This window comes from Ascidia mentula, chromosome 4, assembly GCF_947561715.1.
Source record: "Ascidia mentula chromosome 4, kaAscMent1.1, whole genome shotgun sequence".
Classification (NCBI taxonomy): domain Eukaryota; kingdom Metazoa; phylum Chordata; class Ascidiacea; order Phlebobranchia; family Ascidiidae; genus Ascidia; species Ascidia mentula.
The window spans coordinates 17,434,160-17,449,494 of NC_138569.1; the positions used below are offsets into that span (position 1 = coordinate 17,434,160).

General features: G+C 37.0%; 3 protein-coding genes and 1 long non-coding RNA gene across 4 annotated transcripts; 2 read left to right on the plus strand and 2 right to left on the minus strand.

Moving 5' to 3' along the window:
- Window positions 1-400: 400 nt before the first annotated feature.
- Window positions 401-4,259, minus strand: LOC145898210 (uncharacterized). Its single transcript, XM_082986639.1, has 11 exons — window positions 2,876-4,259; window positions 2,491-2,496; window positions 2,394-2,428; window positions 2,042-2,156; window positions 1,896-1,961; window positions 1,779-1,817; window positions 1,678-1,722; window positions 1,438-1,622; window positions 1,224-1,383; window positions 847-950; window positions 401-478 (listed from the first exon to the last, which is right to left on the minus strand). Exons 1-11 carry the CDS (start codon window positions 4,188-4,190, stop codon window positions 401-403), a joined length of 2,148 nt encoding a protein of 715 aa, XP_082842765.1. The 5' UTR covers window positions 4,191-4,259.
- Window positions 4,260-6,693: 2,434 nt separating this feature from the next.
- On the minus strand, window positions 6,694-7,671 carry LOC145899329 (uncharacterized). Its single transcript, XR_014402482.1, has 4 exons — window positions 7,515-7,671; window positions 7,336-7,383; window positions 7,083-7,277; window positions 6,694-6,851 (listed from the first exon to the last, which is right to left on the minus strand). It is a non-coding gene; the product is annotated as an uncharacterized LOC145899329 (long non-coding RNA).
- A 4,234-nt stretch (window positions 7,672-11,905) lies between these two features.
- Window positions 11,906-13,118, plus strand: LOC145899022 (pyrimidine-specific ribonucleoside hydrolase RihA-like). The gene has a single exon (XM_082987733.1). It carries the CDS (start codon window positions 11,906-11,908, stop codon window positions 12,887-12,889), a length of 984 nt encoding a protein of 327 aa, XP_082843859.1. The 3' UTR covers window positions 12,890-13,118.
- Window positions 13,119-14,168: 1,050 nt separating this feature from the next.
- On the plus strand, window positions 14,169-15,333 carry LOC145899026 (pyrimidine-specific ribonucleoside hydrolase RihA-like). Its single transcript, XM_082987738.1, has one exon. It carries the CDS (start codon window positions 14,241-14,243, stop codon window positions 15,222-15,224), a length of 984 nt encoding a protein of 327 aa, XP_082843864.1. The 5' UTR covers window positions 14,169-14,240; the 3' UTR covers window positions 15,225-15,333.
- The last annotated feature ends 2 nt before the right edge of the window (window positions 15,334-15,335 follow it).

The following is a 15,335-nucleotide window of genomic DNA, read 5'->3' on the forward strand; positions in this document are numbered from 1 at the left end:
GTTTGTTTTACATCTGCGCGAACGTTGTGTTTACGTAAATTTGTTTGTTAGGAAATACGTCCGTTTTACGTTGTGACGTACATCATTGCAGAACATTTGGCGTTGGTTTTGAAAACGTTTTGTGAACATACTTCCGAGCGTTCCAGTGGTGGTTGAAGCGACGCGTTTTCACCTTTGAGTTACAACGTTTCGCCCACGTTGCAGTTCATGTTTTAACAGATCGAGGTTCGAACCATTTAAACGTTGATTATTTAGTAATTACATGGGCTTCTATATTGATAACCTTCATAGTTTTCTTTTGTATGTTGCTCATCTACGTAGTTATGACCAGAACAACAAGGAAACACCAGTCATCTTACTCAAGAAAGAATTTATTTAGACAAAGCCAGCACATTAATACTTATTCGGAATCCGAAGAAAGGAGTGCAGTGGTGTCGCATGAGCTGCTGGCACTGCTGCTGTAACTTGAATTCAGGGACTGCAAAAATAATACAAACAGTGTTATGGAAGTAATCCCGCAACACACACATACGTGTAAAATATCTTTTTTTTTACCTCAATACACACATATCCGTAAAATATCATTTTTTGCAAGCAAGAAAAATGATATTTTGCGGATATGTGTGTGTTGAGGTAAAGGCTGTGTCAACCGAACTTCCACACATTTTCTAAAATTTGTAAATAATATCTTGGAAACTTTTGTGACAACATTTCTAACCATAACTTGAAATTGGGACAATATGTTATTATTTTCAAAATGGAAAATATTGACTTTTATTTCAACAAAATGAAACAAAAACATTTTACACTTCAGTTCCATCTATAATGGCACTAAATTACATGTACCTGGTAGAGGTCACCACCCTGTCTCCTTGGTGCATGTTTAAGAAATTCACTGATTTCTTTTTCGATAGCTTTGACATCTGTGTTCGTACCTCTCAAACATGCTTCTACAAATAACATTACAATTTGACTACCATAGCTAAATGAATGTTTCCCGACCTGTTTTCATAATTTATACGTGACAATTAAGGAAAAAAATGCAGGCATTTTTCAGCTGATAACATTACCAAGTAAAAATAAATAATTTCCTCCCACTAAAATTTTGTGGAAAAGAAAAAATGCATTAATGTTTTTTGCTACAATCAGAAATATCTTATATGTGGTTAATACAACCCAATACAACAAAGATGTTTATTTTCCATGATAATCAAATCACATACTTATAATTGCCTTGTTTGTACAAGATTGGCAAAACGAATCTTTTCCCTTTCTTCCTTTATAACTGTACATTGACCACAATTTGTTAGTTCCCACTCTTCTCATCATTCTTCTTACCTTATCTCCCACTGAAGAACCTCCAAGACTTCGTAAGTAATTGATCTTAATGATAAAGGTTTGTGTAAAGTTTTGTTGAGGCTTAGATAAGTAACTTACAAATGACTTTTTAAAGGATTTTTCCAACAAAAGCTTTTCAAGTTCTTCCAATGTTTCTAAAGGCTTGTTTAGATATGTAAACTCTGCATCATCTTCATCCTCTTTGGTTTCCAAGAGATTTTTAACCATTTTTATCTCTTGTTTCATATCACATATATCTCTTGCAATTGTCTGGATTGTTACAGCTGCACAAAAAAATATTGAACTAAATGCAAAACTAACGAAAAATTTGCTACATACCCTCTGTATGCTGCATCATTTCATTTTCATTTAAGTTGGTTTCATCTAAAACATAAATATTTTTTCAACACAAGTTCAGGTTGTTTTGCAAAACTTCTTACCAGCAATTGAAGAACAAAGTGACCTTTTTCTTGTGTTGCCTGCCAATAAAAGATTTTTTAAAGGCTAATCAACTAACTTTTTTTCATTAGCGAAAACAAACAACTTTTGTTCTTTACCTGCAGAATTAAAACTTAAATTACTACTATCATTTTCTTTTCCCACTTCATGGTATATGTCTTCATCTGGAAGAGTACATATGGGTACATCTACACAGATCACCACTTTGTTACATTGTTATGATTAGAATGTCATGTGTCCCCACCTTCATCGAGAAATCTTCTTGGCATTTTTCGAGGTCTCTCAATCTCATCACAGCTCTCCATATTTGATGTTTGCAGGGCCAAATTGCATTTCTGCAGTGCTTTTTCAAATTCCCCCTTTTTAAAAAAAAACATATTACAATATATGTGCAAAAAAGCCATATTATTGCAAAGCTGCAGACAGGGTATGTACACGCACTGTTTCGACCTGTAAGGTCTCATCAGTGCAGCTGTTGAGTGGCACTGTGCTAGCTTTTACAACTTTAATAGAACAAACCTGATTTGTACAAAATCCTTATTGGGTGTTGTCCCCAGTTTTCTTCGTCTGGCAATTCACCTTTTTTGGCCTTTTGCCGGGCTCCCACCTTTGGCCAGTAACACATCAAGTTCTGGAAATAAATACAACATAATCAAAAATTCAAACTTGTAGACAACAAATGAACAAACATACTTTTTCCTGCGTAGTAAATATCCATGAGTTATGGACAATTTCAGCTGTTTCTTCATTAACAAATATTACAACAACAAACATTTTTAACAAAATATGTTGAACCTGCATTTAATACCACACATAGCACTATCTGTAAACAACAGATATCATATTTCATGCATAACCGCCATAAATATGCATTTATGACCAAATTTCAAAACAATAGCTTTTGTTATACTAACATCTTGTTTTAATACAACTGTTTTAGTGTCCTCCGCAGTAATAACATATATGCCCAGGTTTTTAGAATCACATGGTGCAAGAAAAAAGCTTTTTGCATTATTATACACACGACAAAACAATTTTTCACAGCTACGTGCTTCAAGGATTTCTATGCACATCTCACCCTGTTGAGCAAAATTCACAATATAGCCATTATTCGGTTCCTTGGTATATGTTTTTTGTTGCTTGTGGTCACTTTTGCTATCAACCTTGATTTTTTCACTAAGTCTTCTAACAACTTGCGTAATTGGCCTCTTGCCAGATTTGACCATTCGTTTCAGCTTTTGCATGTATGATTCAAATTTGAAGCCACTACATGCATCAAGACACCCAAACTTACAAGCATCTCTTTTCAAATGTAACAAACTATGCACGTTATACACCAAAAACTCTTTGCCATACAGGTCAGCAGAATCCGTTACAAATTTGCTTAAAAGGTTATGTCCATAACAAGCAAAATTTTCAACGAAAGTTGGTGAAATTAGAAGTTTTATACCTACACTAAATAAAAGAAAGTGTTCATAAAATTTCTTCGGAAGAACCTTTTTTAACACAATCTGTCCTGTATAAAGCATAAATTGCCGAAATTCTGTAGCTTTCCACCTGTCCACTTCCCTAAGACTGCGTGGCTTTCTCACAAAATATCCTGGAATATAGGGCTTCAAGAGAACAAGTTTGTCTGAAATTATGTCTAAATGTTGCACACTAAACCTTACTGGTTTAGGTCCACGAATCCACATGCACAAAAGTTTTTTCATTACTCCAAGGCACACTTGGTGCATGTAATCAATAGGAAATTGATCTACCATATCAATAGGTAGTTGGCAAAAAGGAGATGTAATATGATGATGTTCTGCATTACTTTGGTTTCTGAATGAGTTGTCTGTCCTCTCTGGTATGTCTTCAATTTGTGGGTAAGTCAGGCGACCACACCACATTCCTTTTTGGGAACATTTATCACATCCATAGAATCCTGAATATAGTTTTGTACATTTAACCATTGCCCTGGCTGGTGCATCACATATGATGCACTTAATCCTGAATTTAAATGTACATTCACCAACTTCTAATCCACTTTTTAGAATTTCGTTCAATTCATGTATAAAATCAGTCAAAAAATCTAAGTTGGAAGGTTTAGATGTTCCATATGTTAGTGCAACAGGGAATACACATTCAAGTTCAACAACACTGCCAAGCACTGGCCAAAAACAAGATTTTGAGCTCTTGAACAATGGTAGCCCATCAACATTAAATGTCAAGCCAAATACTGCATGACTTTTCACATTCTGCAATATAAAATGTAGCTGCTTTCTTAATCCAAAGTAGTAGTATTGCATTCCAGACTTAATTTGTACATCTACATGTTTGGGTGTTGACAAAAGGGTATGGCACGTACATGGCAAATTACTGACACAAATAGCTGGTCCACACTCCTGCATAACTTTAAGCAAATTATCTACTGCAGCATGGTTGACATTGTATGTAGTGACCCAGTTGGCAAATTGTTCTCTAAAGGGTACAACTGACTTTTCTGGGGGTTCATGATAAGTTGGGTTATGCAGCTCATCTTTAAAAATACTGGGTGCCTTAGGCCGGAAAACAGCCTTTTGGAAAGATGGGGAAGCTTTATTTTTGTTTAAATTAGTTTTGCTAAGAGGTGGTATAACCTCAAGGTCATCGCTGTCAGAGGTACTGTAATAGGTACACAATTGTTCATGTATTTTTTTGTTTTTTCTCTTGATGCGTTTACTCTTAATCCATTCCTTTTGATATATCTTTCTTTTTTCAAATCTTCCATCCATTCCGATATTCAAACACAACAATGTTAAATTACACACAATGCAAAAAGGTTTGCCAACTAAGTGCCAAAAAAATAGCCTATAGCCTACTTTTGGTAATGACTATGTTATATACACACTCATTAACTGAATACTTTTGGTAATAAGTTCGTTATATCACACCACAGTTACCCGTAGATTCAGTTACTTGGAAATGGACATCTTACTTACCTTGCACCAATGTTGTCCATTATAGGTCAGATGTAAAATAGGCCTAATATTGTTACACACAACAGGTGTTACTCTAATGTTGCTTAACGTCCGAAAAAGGCCCTGGCAACATATAGCAAAATTAAATTTATTTTTTAACAAAAGTACAGTCCTTATTTTACATCGGATAAAAGTACCTAAACAAGTTAAACATGAAAAGGACAAAAACACGAGGCAACATTTTCGGGAGACTGCGAACTCCATCTGCAATTTTGGCGGGAATAGAAATCTTCACCACGTGCGTTGTTTGTATGTTTAAATTTTACAGAAAAATAAATTAACGCAAAACAAAACAATATTATTATTAATTAAACTATCAAAAAGAAGGCATTTTTCAAATAAAAATGTTTCTGACAACAGTTTCTTCGTGTGTCAAAACACGTGATGTCAAGTTTTGTCTAACGTTTGCATTATTTGGTGTACTGCACGTAAAAAAAACAACGTGTCGAAACAGCGTCTTTGCATCGTTCGTTACTTCGAAATGCAATAAACCAACGTTTACATTTTAAATCTAACGTTAAATCCTTGTTATAAATTTTCATAACGTTCGAAGTCAACGTTTATGTTACGTTAAAACAAGCGTTTAATCTTTATTGTCAATGAGTTTCACTAAGAACCTACAAAACCAACGTTTATGTCATTTTAAACAATGTCCAATCTTAGTTCGAAACGGGTTTATTTGAAACGTATGAAACCCACGTTTATGTCACGTAAAAACAAATATCCAATCTTAGTTACAAACGGGTTCATTTGAAGCGCATGAAACTATAACGTTTACATTACGTTAAAACAAATCTCCAATCTTGGTTCTAATTAGGTTCATTTGAAACGTATGAAACCAACGTTTATATTACGTTAAAACTAATGTCGAATCTTGGTTCTAAGTGGGTTCATTTGAAACGTATGAAACCGACGTTTACATTACGTTAAAACTAATGTCCAATCTTGATTCTAATTAGGTTCATTTGAAACGTATGAAACCAACGTTTATATTGCGTTAAAACTAATGTCGAATCTTGGTTCTAAGTGGGTTCATTTGAAACGTATGAAACCAACGTTTATATTACGTTAAAACTAATGTCGAATCTTGGTTCTAATTAGGTTCATTTGAAACGTATGAAACCAACGTTTATATTACGTTAAAACTAATGTCGAATCTTGGTTCTAATTAGGTTCATTTCAAAAGTATAAAACCAACGTTTATATTACGTGAAAACTAATGTCGAATCTTGGTTCTAAACGGGTTCATTTCAAACGTATGAAACCAACGTTTATTTTACGTGAAAACAAATGTCGAATCTTGGTTCTAATTAGGTTCATTTGAAACGCATGAAACCAACGTTTATTTTACGTGAAAACAAATGTCGAATCTTGGTTCTAAACGGGTTCATTTGAAACGTATCAACGAACGTTTATATTTCGTCAAAAACAATGTGCTTATTTCGTTTCTTTGAGGTTTTTAACTGACTTTACATATAACCCATACTGCTACGTTATAAGCAACGTTTAAATCACGCCACAGTCACGTCTTTTTGAACGTCGTCGTTTAACGTTGTAATCACGTTATTTTTTACGTTCTTCTGTAATCCAACTAACGTCCATATTGTACGTCAAATTTTTCAACTTTTATTCGACATTTACTTAAAAATTAGTCAAGCATGTAACCAACTATCGACTCTAACACAACGTTGTGAAAGTCGAAACAACGTAGTGTGTTTGCTGGGTTATTGCTTTGTATAACGGTTTCGGCTAATTTTGTGTTATTAAGACACGAACCAAACATGATCTTCTTGAAATGGCGACTGGTGTTATTATGTTCATGCCAGACTTCTCCATAGCTTGCTTTATTGTGTGTTATTTACAACAATTACTCGAAATGACGAAATGTCACCTGTTTCTTTCATCCGTTTATTGAATATGTACAGTGATAATAAGGTTGTATGGTTATAACCACAATAGCGAATAACTTTTTACAGCGGAAGGAATTAATATCAGCTTACGAGGAGATATGGTGATGCTTGAATATTCTTGACGTCATATCCCGACTTCAATCTAAAAACGCAAAAATTAATCAAAGGAAAAATCGTTTCCTGTTTATTTTACGTATGTTTTCTATAAATATAATTTATTTCGTTGCTCCACGAGAGTGTTTCTGCGCATTTTTGCATTAACGATGATACACAGATCATTTGGGATATATATCGAGTGGCTATACACTGGTAACGCTTTTTATGGAAATACAGACTTGTTCAAAGCAAAATCCTAATAATTACGAATTCGCACCATCAATGCAGATGGGAATTTCGTCCTGAGAGTATCTCCAATCTTGACCTTTTCGGAGTGTACACTCATTGGTACTTTCGAATTTGACATGCATTTTTTTGGGAAAGCAAGTGTAGGTCACGAAATCTCCCAATACGTGGACTTGTGGCTGTCCCACATAATACAGCCCTGGGGTGGTTGGAGGATCTCCACATACTATAATAGTAGAAGTTCTTTTAATATCGACGAGGTAACGAACAACAGGGAAAGTTACCTTTACCAACAAGTTGGGGCGGTAATGATTCGGGGTCTGGAAACGGAGCTGGTAAAAAAAAAGTTTTGTGAACTTTTTATTTAAACTTTGAGTCTGTGCTTAATCATCCACCTACACCTAATTGACCAGCGGTAGCCACAGGCGAAAGAACGAATTACCAAAAACAATGAATAACTCACGATTTGGAGGATCGTCTTGTGCGTTGGATTTCCACACCAAAATCAAAAAAACAAGAACGCATGCAATCCTTATTTCTCTTCTTCGCAAGTAATTGGGAGAAACAATTAGTGACAATTTTTTAACAGCTTGCAGTACCTGTTAAATTTTAATAGCTTGCTGTATTACATGCAACAGTTTAACCCAAATTAGTGCTGCGACCCCGAATTTTGCCTAACGTTTACTCCAAAGCATACACGCAAACAATTTACCTCAAGTCGAACAGTCAATTTACTTGCTGGGACACAAACGCTTAAAACACCTGCTAGCGGCTTACCACCAAAAACTCAAGTTATTGGAGTCACGTTGCAAAATAAAGACTGATTAACAACTGAAAACGAGGCGCTCATACCAGTAAACGCAACTAAACTGAACGTTCGCACTAAACCGACGTGACAAGACTTGCACAACTAAGTAGAGCCGCACCCAACCTTTAAAATAACACCGAACACCAAAAAACACAATAAACGTCTCGATCTCAGTTCGAAATGTTTCTTGACTTGGGATACGCTTTTTCTGCCAAGAGCATCAGCCCGTAACCACATTTTTGCACTCTTCTGCTCTACTGCGCCGGCCAAATAAAGTACGGAGGCGCTTTTATTATCACTAAAACCAAGCTTAGGAGTCACGTGTCAAAAAAATGTTTAATAATCCAAAATGACACGTTTGCATCAGTAAACGTTTACACTAAACCGACGTGACAAGACTTGCATAACTAGGTAGAACCTATTCGTTCGAAAAATATTTCACACGTTTGCAACACCTCAGCGTTGAATAAACCTCTCGATCTTTGTTCGAAATATTTCTTGACTTGGATACGCTTTGTCGGCCAAGAGTATGAACACGTATAAAGCACCTTTTTTGCACACCGCTGTACTTTCGTCAGCCAGATAAAGTTGTGCGCAATTGATCAACCTGTTTATGGCCTGCACGTTGCTTGTGTGGCCGACTAATTATTTCCATATATTTTCGTACAATATGCTTGCTTTCTTTGGTCCGAAAGGTTAGGAATACGAGGCGTTTCACTTATTTTTGCTGGCCTTAAAGCTATTGTTTCAAAAACGCATAGGCACATTTTTTTTTCTTTTGTGCCCCTGCGTGTTTCAGTGTGATTCAATTGTTGCGTTATACCCGATGAAGTCTCGCCGCATGGCAGACGAAACGTCGTAAAATACAGTACGATTATGCCAGAAGATCAGTACATTTTTAGTTGTTCAATTATATGGACTAAATATCCTTTAAATTGCAACCTCCAGGTCGCATGTCCTTTACTATCGTGATGGGTATATACAGTACGTTTATGCCACAACAGGAATTTCATAATTGAACAACATTTGACTATTGCTTAATATGTAAGGACAAACAATGCGTTTATAAGTGGCATAAATCATGTAGCCTCTTAGACTCAACAAGAAAGGTATCTAATGTATCTCAGACCAGTACTCTTGAATATACTGCAGGTAATATTGCTAAGTTGTTCCCGATGCTGGTAGTATACCTCCAGCAGCAATTCGTTGTAGCGAGAGATTGGTTGGGTAGATATAGGACTTTGAGAGTTAAGCTAATCCGCTTATCATTTTTTCTGGATAGAATATCTGTTCTCCGCACTGTAAGATACCTGTATTTTTAAAGTAAGTTTGCATCTACTGTGGAATGTTCGAATTCTATAGTAAAATATTTCTGCTACCTCATAATGTTAAGTCTTTAGTGGTCTTTAGTCGCTGTAAATTCATCACGTCTGCTCTTGCTATTTTAAACCTGCGCGATTGAGTCGGCATGAGTAGGTTATACTACATTACAAGCCATATACATACAGTGGTCGGGCAATCGTTCATTTGCAACTGCCACGACTTTTTGATTACTAAGCTAAATTGTCAAGTAAATCCTGTTTCCTATGTGAAACGTGATAGCGTAAATTGTTTCCTCTGCTCTGGACTGCTTGTGTTACAGCAGTCTGGTGTTTGGTCATTCTAATTCTGTTTCTATTCTACACGAGACTCATGCAATGCTAACACTATACTGTTTGGATTCATAAGGCTTGTAAGAATAAACATATTTTTATTGGAAGGAACGGCTGAGAATATTTTGTTACTGGAGAAAGTACAAGGAAGTCGGATCTTTTGATCCAAGTCCTATTTACCTTAAAACAGACAATAAACTAAAGTGAGGTAACCTTATAGGAACTCTACGCCTTTTATCGTTGCACCCCCGCTGAGAAAGCCTTCAAGGTGGATCGCAAAAACGTTTAACAAAAAAATTTTAGTTCTCGTAGTAGTCTCTGGTGGCACCGTTTCGCACAAACAGCAGAAGCTTTCCCAACTTATATGCTGAAGCAATTTGCTGTAGGCTGTCGCGTTTAAATTGCACATGACACGGAAAAATAAAACATGTTAATAATTAAACCAAGAGATGTTCATAACTTTAAAATATTTTTGACGAAAAGGGCAGCTTGACATGACGACTGGTTTCTGAGATACAGCTGACCAAAGTCTCATTTTTACCGCTGCGAACGAAATCGTGAGAAAGCGAGATTATTGTTGCGTGACGTCATAGAAGGCACTTTGGTCGTGCGAGTGCTGGCAACAAGCCTTATGCGTAGGAATGAAAACATTGTAAAACTGGTTTAGTATATAGTTTTGCAATAAACAGGGGACAACAAGTGAACAAGCGCAACAAACTGATTTTGATGTTAACTTGAGCTGCAGACAGATGACGGCTGTTTAGACATATTATGTCTTATTTAGTTGTGTAATAATACAACAGTTACTGGGACAGGGTGTTCTTGTTGTTACTGCATTTATGATCGCTAACGTGATGCATGAACTTTTGAAAACAAGACAAAAAAACGTCAATTTAGCATTGTTGTTTTGCCCATACTCACAGCAAAAGATGGAAGTGGGTTAATTGAATTTTGAGGCTGGTAAAGACCGCCGAGAAAAACCGACTAAATTAGCTGATTATGCAACACAACACTGTTATTTTGTCATAGTACCATTTTTTGTCCGACAGTGGCGTTGTCTACGAGTTCGCGTCAGAAATGATTTATTTAATTCCCCACAATCAACCACTATAATGTATTTTTCGCAATATAGTTGTAATTAGAAGTGTTGGAATCATCAAATTAAAATCAACAGAAAGATGAGGTTAAAGTTATGACATCAAACCAAAAATTTCGTTGTTTAATGCCACTGAGCAAAGAAACGCACCATCCCCGTCCTATCGAAGTACAGAGTATAGTGTCGTTGCTGCTATATACCCTTGCTTTTCCAACAGTGAAATATTTTTGTGTGATGTAAAACCTTGTCCTCACCTTTGAGGTAACGTAATCTGTGGATTCTCCTATGTTTGAAACTATTCGATATCTGCAATATAAGGCGCCTTCTCCTATGTAAACAATGCATTTTTGGTCGCCGCTACTTTTCGTGCAGTTTTCTACATTTTTTAGTTGACGTAGAACCGAAAAACATGGATATATGTTTGTTGTAGATGTACGTTTAGTTTTACGCAAAGTTGTCAGGGCCGTGTTATACGCACTTCTTAATCCGGATGCAACGCCAAACCTATGGGGAGCCGTTTTGAAAAAAAAATATCTTGCAGCAACTTAGCTCTATGTTGCGGCAACTTAGCTCTATCTTGCAGCACTTTAACTATGTTTGTTTTCGAACCAAGGATGTCCTGGTCACGAATCCCGATCAGGTTTTCTTCTTGGTATAGCCTACGGGTCGGGCGCCTAACAAATGCTGCCAATCACCCGCCCAACTTATCTATGTTGCGGCAACTTTGATCTATCTTGCGGCACTTAAGCTCTATGTTGCGGCAACTTAGCTATCTTGCGGCAACGTAACTGTATCTTCCGGAAAGTTATTTTTTTTCAAAACGGCGCGCCATACAAACCACAACATGTGTCGAAACCAAGTAGTCCGGATTAACGAGGCTTGTCTGTGTACTGTACTTGACAAATGCACGTTGTTGGCGTTGTCATACGCCTCAACTCCGTTAGGCAACCAGTTCTAGACCGCCCGACCGATCGGCAGTTGGGGCGCATCAAAGCGCCTCGTTTTACTACGTAACTTCCGTTTTTCGGCCTTCGGGCCGAGTACTGCGCCTGAAAAGTGGCCATGGAAACGTGTAGTAATTGCCTCAGAAGCAGAAAAAGGCTTTTCAACGTTGCGATAGCTTAAAACTTAGTAACCAGTATCTTTATGAGACCGTTTATGCTTTTTTGCAACATGCAAAACCAAATAAACACAATAATTTAAAATTTTGTGTGACTTTTTGCGTATTTAGTCATTGTGGGTGTAAACAAATCAAATATGTGAAAATGTTTCATTAGGTTTTCAGCAATACCGTCATAATGTCTACACATATTTTATACGACTGTGATACTGGAAGTGATGACGCCATAGCTTTAATGCTTCTGCTGAGCAGTCGCGATAAGGTAAATCCTGTAGCGGTAACATGTGTCGGTGGAAACACACCTCTGGACAATGTGGTGATGAACAATCTCAGAATTTTGAAACTGTTTGGTGCTCTGGAGTCAGTCCCAGTATACAAGGGCTGCAAAGAGCCACTGGTGCCTCTAGCATTATCAGCTGGTGCACCACATGTGCATGGTAGTGATGGAATGGGTGGTGTTCCAGATACTTACCCACCGGCTTCTCCTGAGCTACTCAAGCACTTGCAACAAGAACATGCTGTTGATGCCATAATAAGATTATCCAAAGAATATTCTGGTTCATTGAAGATAGTTGCAACTGGGCCACTGACTAATTTGGCGATTGCTGTTTCAATGGATCCAACTCTTCCAACAAGATTGAAGGAAGTTTATATTATGGGTGGTACCAGAACTGCCAAAGGAAACACCTCCCCTACTGCTGAATTCAACTTTCATTTTGACCCAGAAGCAGCTTGGATCACACTTAAAAAATACTCCCCAAAGTGTGCTGTACATATCATTGATTATGAGCTTGTACTGAGTCATCCCTCACCTTGGGATAAGGCAGATAACTGGTTATCCTCCCAACATGGCCCCAAACATTTATTTGCAAAATCTATATTGCAATTCAAATGTGAATACACAAAAAGAAAGAATTGGCACAGTAAAGGTCTTGTTCTATGCGATGTGTATGCCATGGCAATAGCCATTGACCCAAATGTGGGGTACAAACCAACTGAAGAAAAAGTAGTGATGGAACTTAGTGGCTTCCATTGCAGAGGAATGCTGGCTGTTGATCATTTTGGTCTTGAGCCAAACAGCCTGGGTCCAGTACTTTTTTATGATGGAATCAATATGGATCTTTATCATTCTATGTTGGAAAATGCGTTGAGGGAATCATAATGTGTTTAAAGTGGTGATGTTGAATTATAATGGTAATTACAATTTGCAAGTGATTTTATGTTGAGATTTTCATTGGATTAAAGTAATGACCTATTTTTGTGGTAAATGCTCAAAATTGTAAGATAAAGCTCTGTGCAATGCTTAACTGTAAATGTGCAATTTGTAAGTGCCACCCCAATATTAACTTTTTTTAAGTACTTCATTAGACTTTGATGATGACGTATAACAAACCAACCAACATTTCCACTTCGGTGATATTATTTTGTGGTCTTAAAATTTAGAACTTACGTTTCTGATAAGTGCCAAAAATTGTAAAATAAAGTTTTGTGCAATGTTTGACCGTAGATGTGACATTTAAAGCCATGTTTCTTCTGTAATTGTGCTTAAAACATACCCACATTTAGTGACAGTTCATCTTTTGTGTCAGAGATTGGCATGGCCAGAGTAATGTAATTGCCAGTTAGTTCATGTTTGTATATATCTGGTGATAGCCCGATCCAAAGCCGACCTTCAGGCTTAACTGAACTGAACTATTGACAATGTTGCCACCTTTGCAAAAATTTACCTTTCTCTTGAAACTGGTCATTACATAGTTATTTGGATTACCACTGTTTGCATTTTGCCTGGAGTGACAGTTTAAGAGACAAGTTCACATTTTGCCAAAACCGATTAGCCCCCAAACTGACGCCCCCTCTGTAAGTGATTAAATTGGTAATATTTTGGAAGTAGATGTCCAAGTTTCATCAAGGATTATCTGCAGTCTTGAATAGCCGTCGGTTGCATTGGGTGTAGACTGTAGACCAGTCGTGCTGACCAATGCTAAGTCTGTCAAAACCAAACGACTTTCCAAACTTGATAAAAACAACTTACCTTTCAATTACGGCAGATGATACCGCATGTTTGTGGCAATCAAAGATGTGTTATGCGTTTGTTTTGACATGGGGACTCACTTACACGCTTTTGTTATCCCAGACCATAGTCATGACGAGTTCATGTCTCACGGGTTGATTATTCAGCATTTACTATTTGGGGAAAGCCCAGAAACTTATTTTTTTGGGGTATTGAGTCCAGCATTTACTTTAGTTCACGTTGTGCAATTATGTTTGTATATTTTATATGAAAGTGAATAAAATAAATGTCTTCAAACATACACACGAAAATTGCAAAATGTTTGACAACCAGTCTACAACGAGGCAACGGGCCTCGACTTGCATGGGTTGCTGCCATTTTTGCAAAACAAATGGCGGGAAAGTTTTTCTTCATTCCGAAATCACGGTTTTGTGCGAGCGTGTTATTGAACATTATGTGTTTTTATTAGATCCGCAGTTATTTTTGTAGAAAGTTTGTTATTATGTGTACACATATTTTATACGACTGTGATACTGGAAGTGATGACGCCATAGCTTTAATGCTTCTGCTAAGTAGTCGCCATAAGGTAAAACCTGTAGCTGTAACATGTGTCGGTGGAAACACACCTCTGGACAATGTGGTGATGAACAATCTCAGAATTTTGAAACTGTTTAGTGCTCTGGAGTCAGTCCCAGTATACAAGGGCTGCAAAGACCCACTGGTGCCTCTAATGTTACCAGCAGGTTCTTCATATGTGCATGGTAGTGATGGAATGGGTGGTGTTCCAGATATTTACCCACCTGCTTCTCCTGAGCTACTCAAGCATTTGCAACAGGAACATGCTGTTGATGCCATAATAAGATTATCCAAAGAATATTCTGGTTCATTGAAGATAGTTGCAACTGGGCCGCTGACTAACTTGGCGATTGCTGTTTCAATGGATCCAACTCTTCCAACAAGATTGAAGGAAGTTTATGTTATGGGTGGTACTAGAAGCGCCAAAGGGAATGTCTCCCCTACTGCTGAATTCAACTTTCATTTTGACCCAGAAGCTGCTTGGATCACACTTAAGAAATACTCCCCAATGTGTGCTGTACATATTATTGATTATGAGCTTACAACCCAACACCCCACACCTTGGGATGAGGCAGATCATTGGTTATGCTCTAAACTTGGCCCCAAACATTTATTTGCAAAATCCATATTGCAACCAATGTTTGAGTTCACAAAAGGAAAACATAAATATGGTAAAGGTCTTGTTTTATGTGATGCGTATGCCATGGCAATAGCCATTGACCCAAATGTGGGGTACAAACCAACTGAAGAAAAGGTTGTGATGGAACTTAGTGGCTTCCATTGCAGAGGAATGCTGGCTGTTGATCATTTTGGTCTTGAGCCAAACAGCCTGGGTCCAGTAGTTTTTTATGATGGAATCAATGAGGATCTTTATCATTCTATGTTAGAAAATGCTTTGAGGGAATCATAATGTGTTTAGGGTGTGATGTAACATTGTGAGCAAGTGATTATTATTTTTATTTATTTAGTTTTCTAATCATATGTGTGATATGTAAGAATGTATTTTTATGTTTCTTCTTAA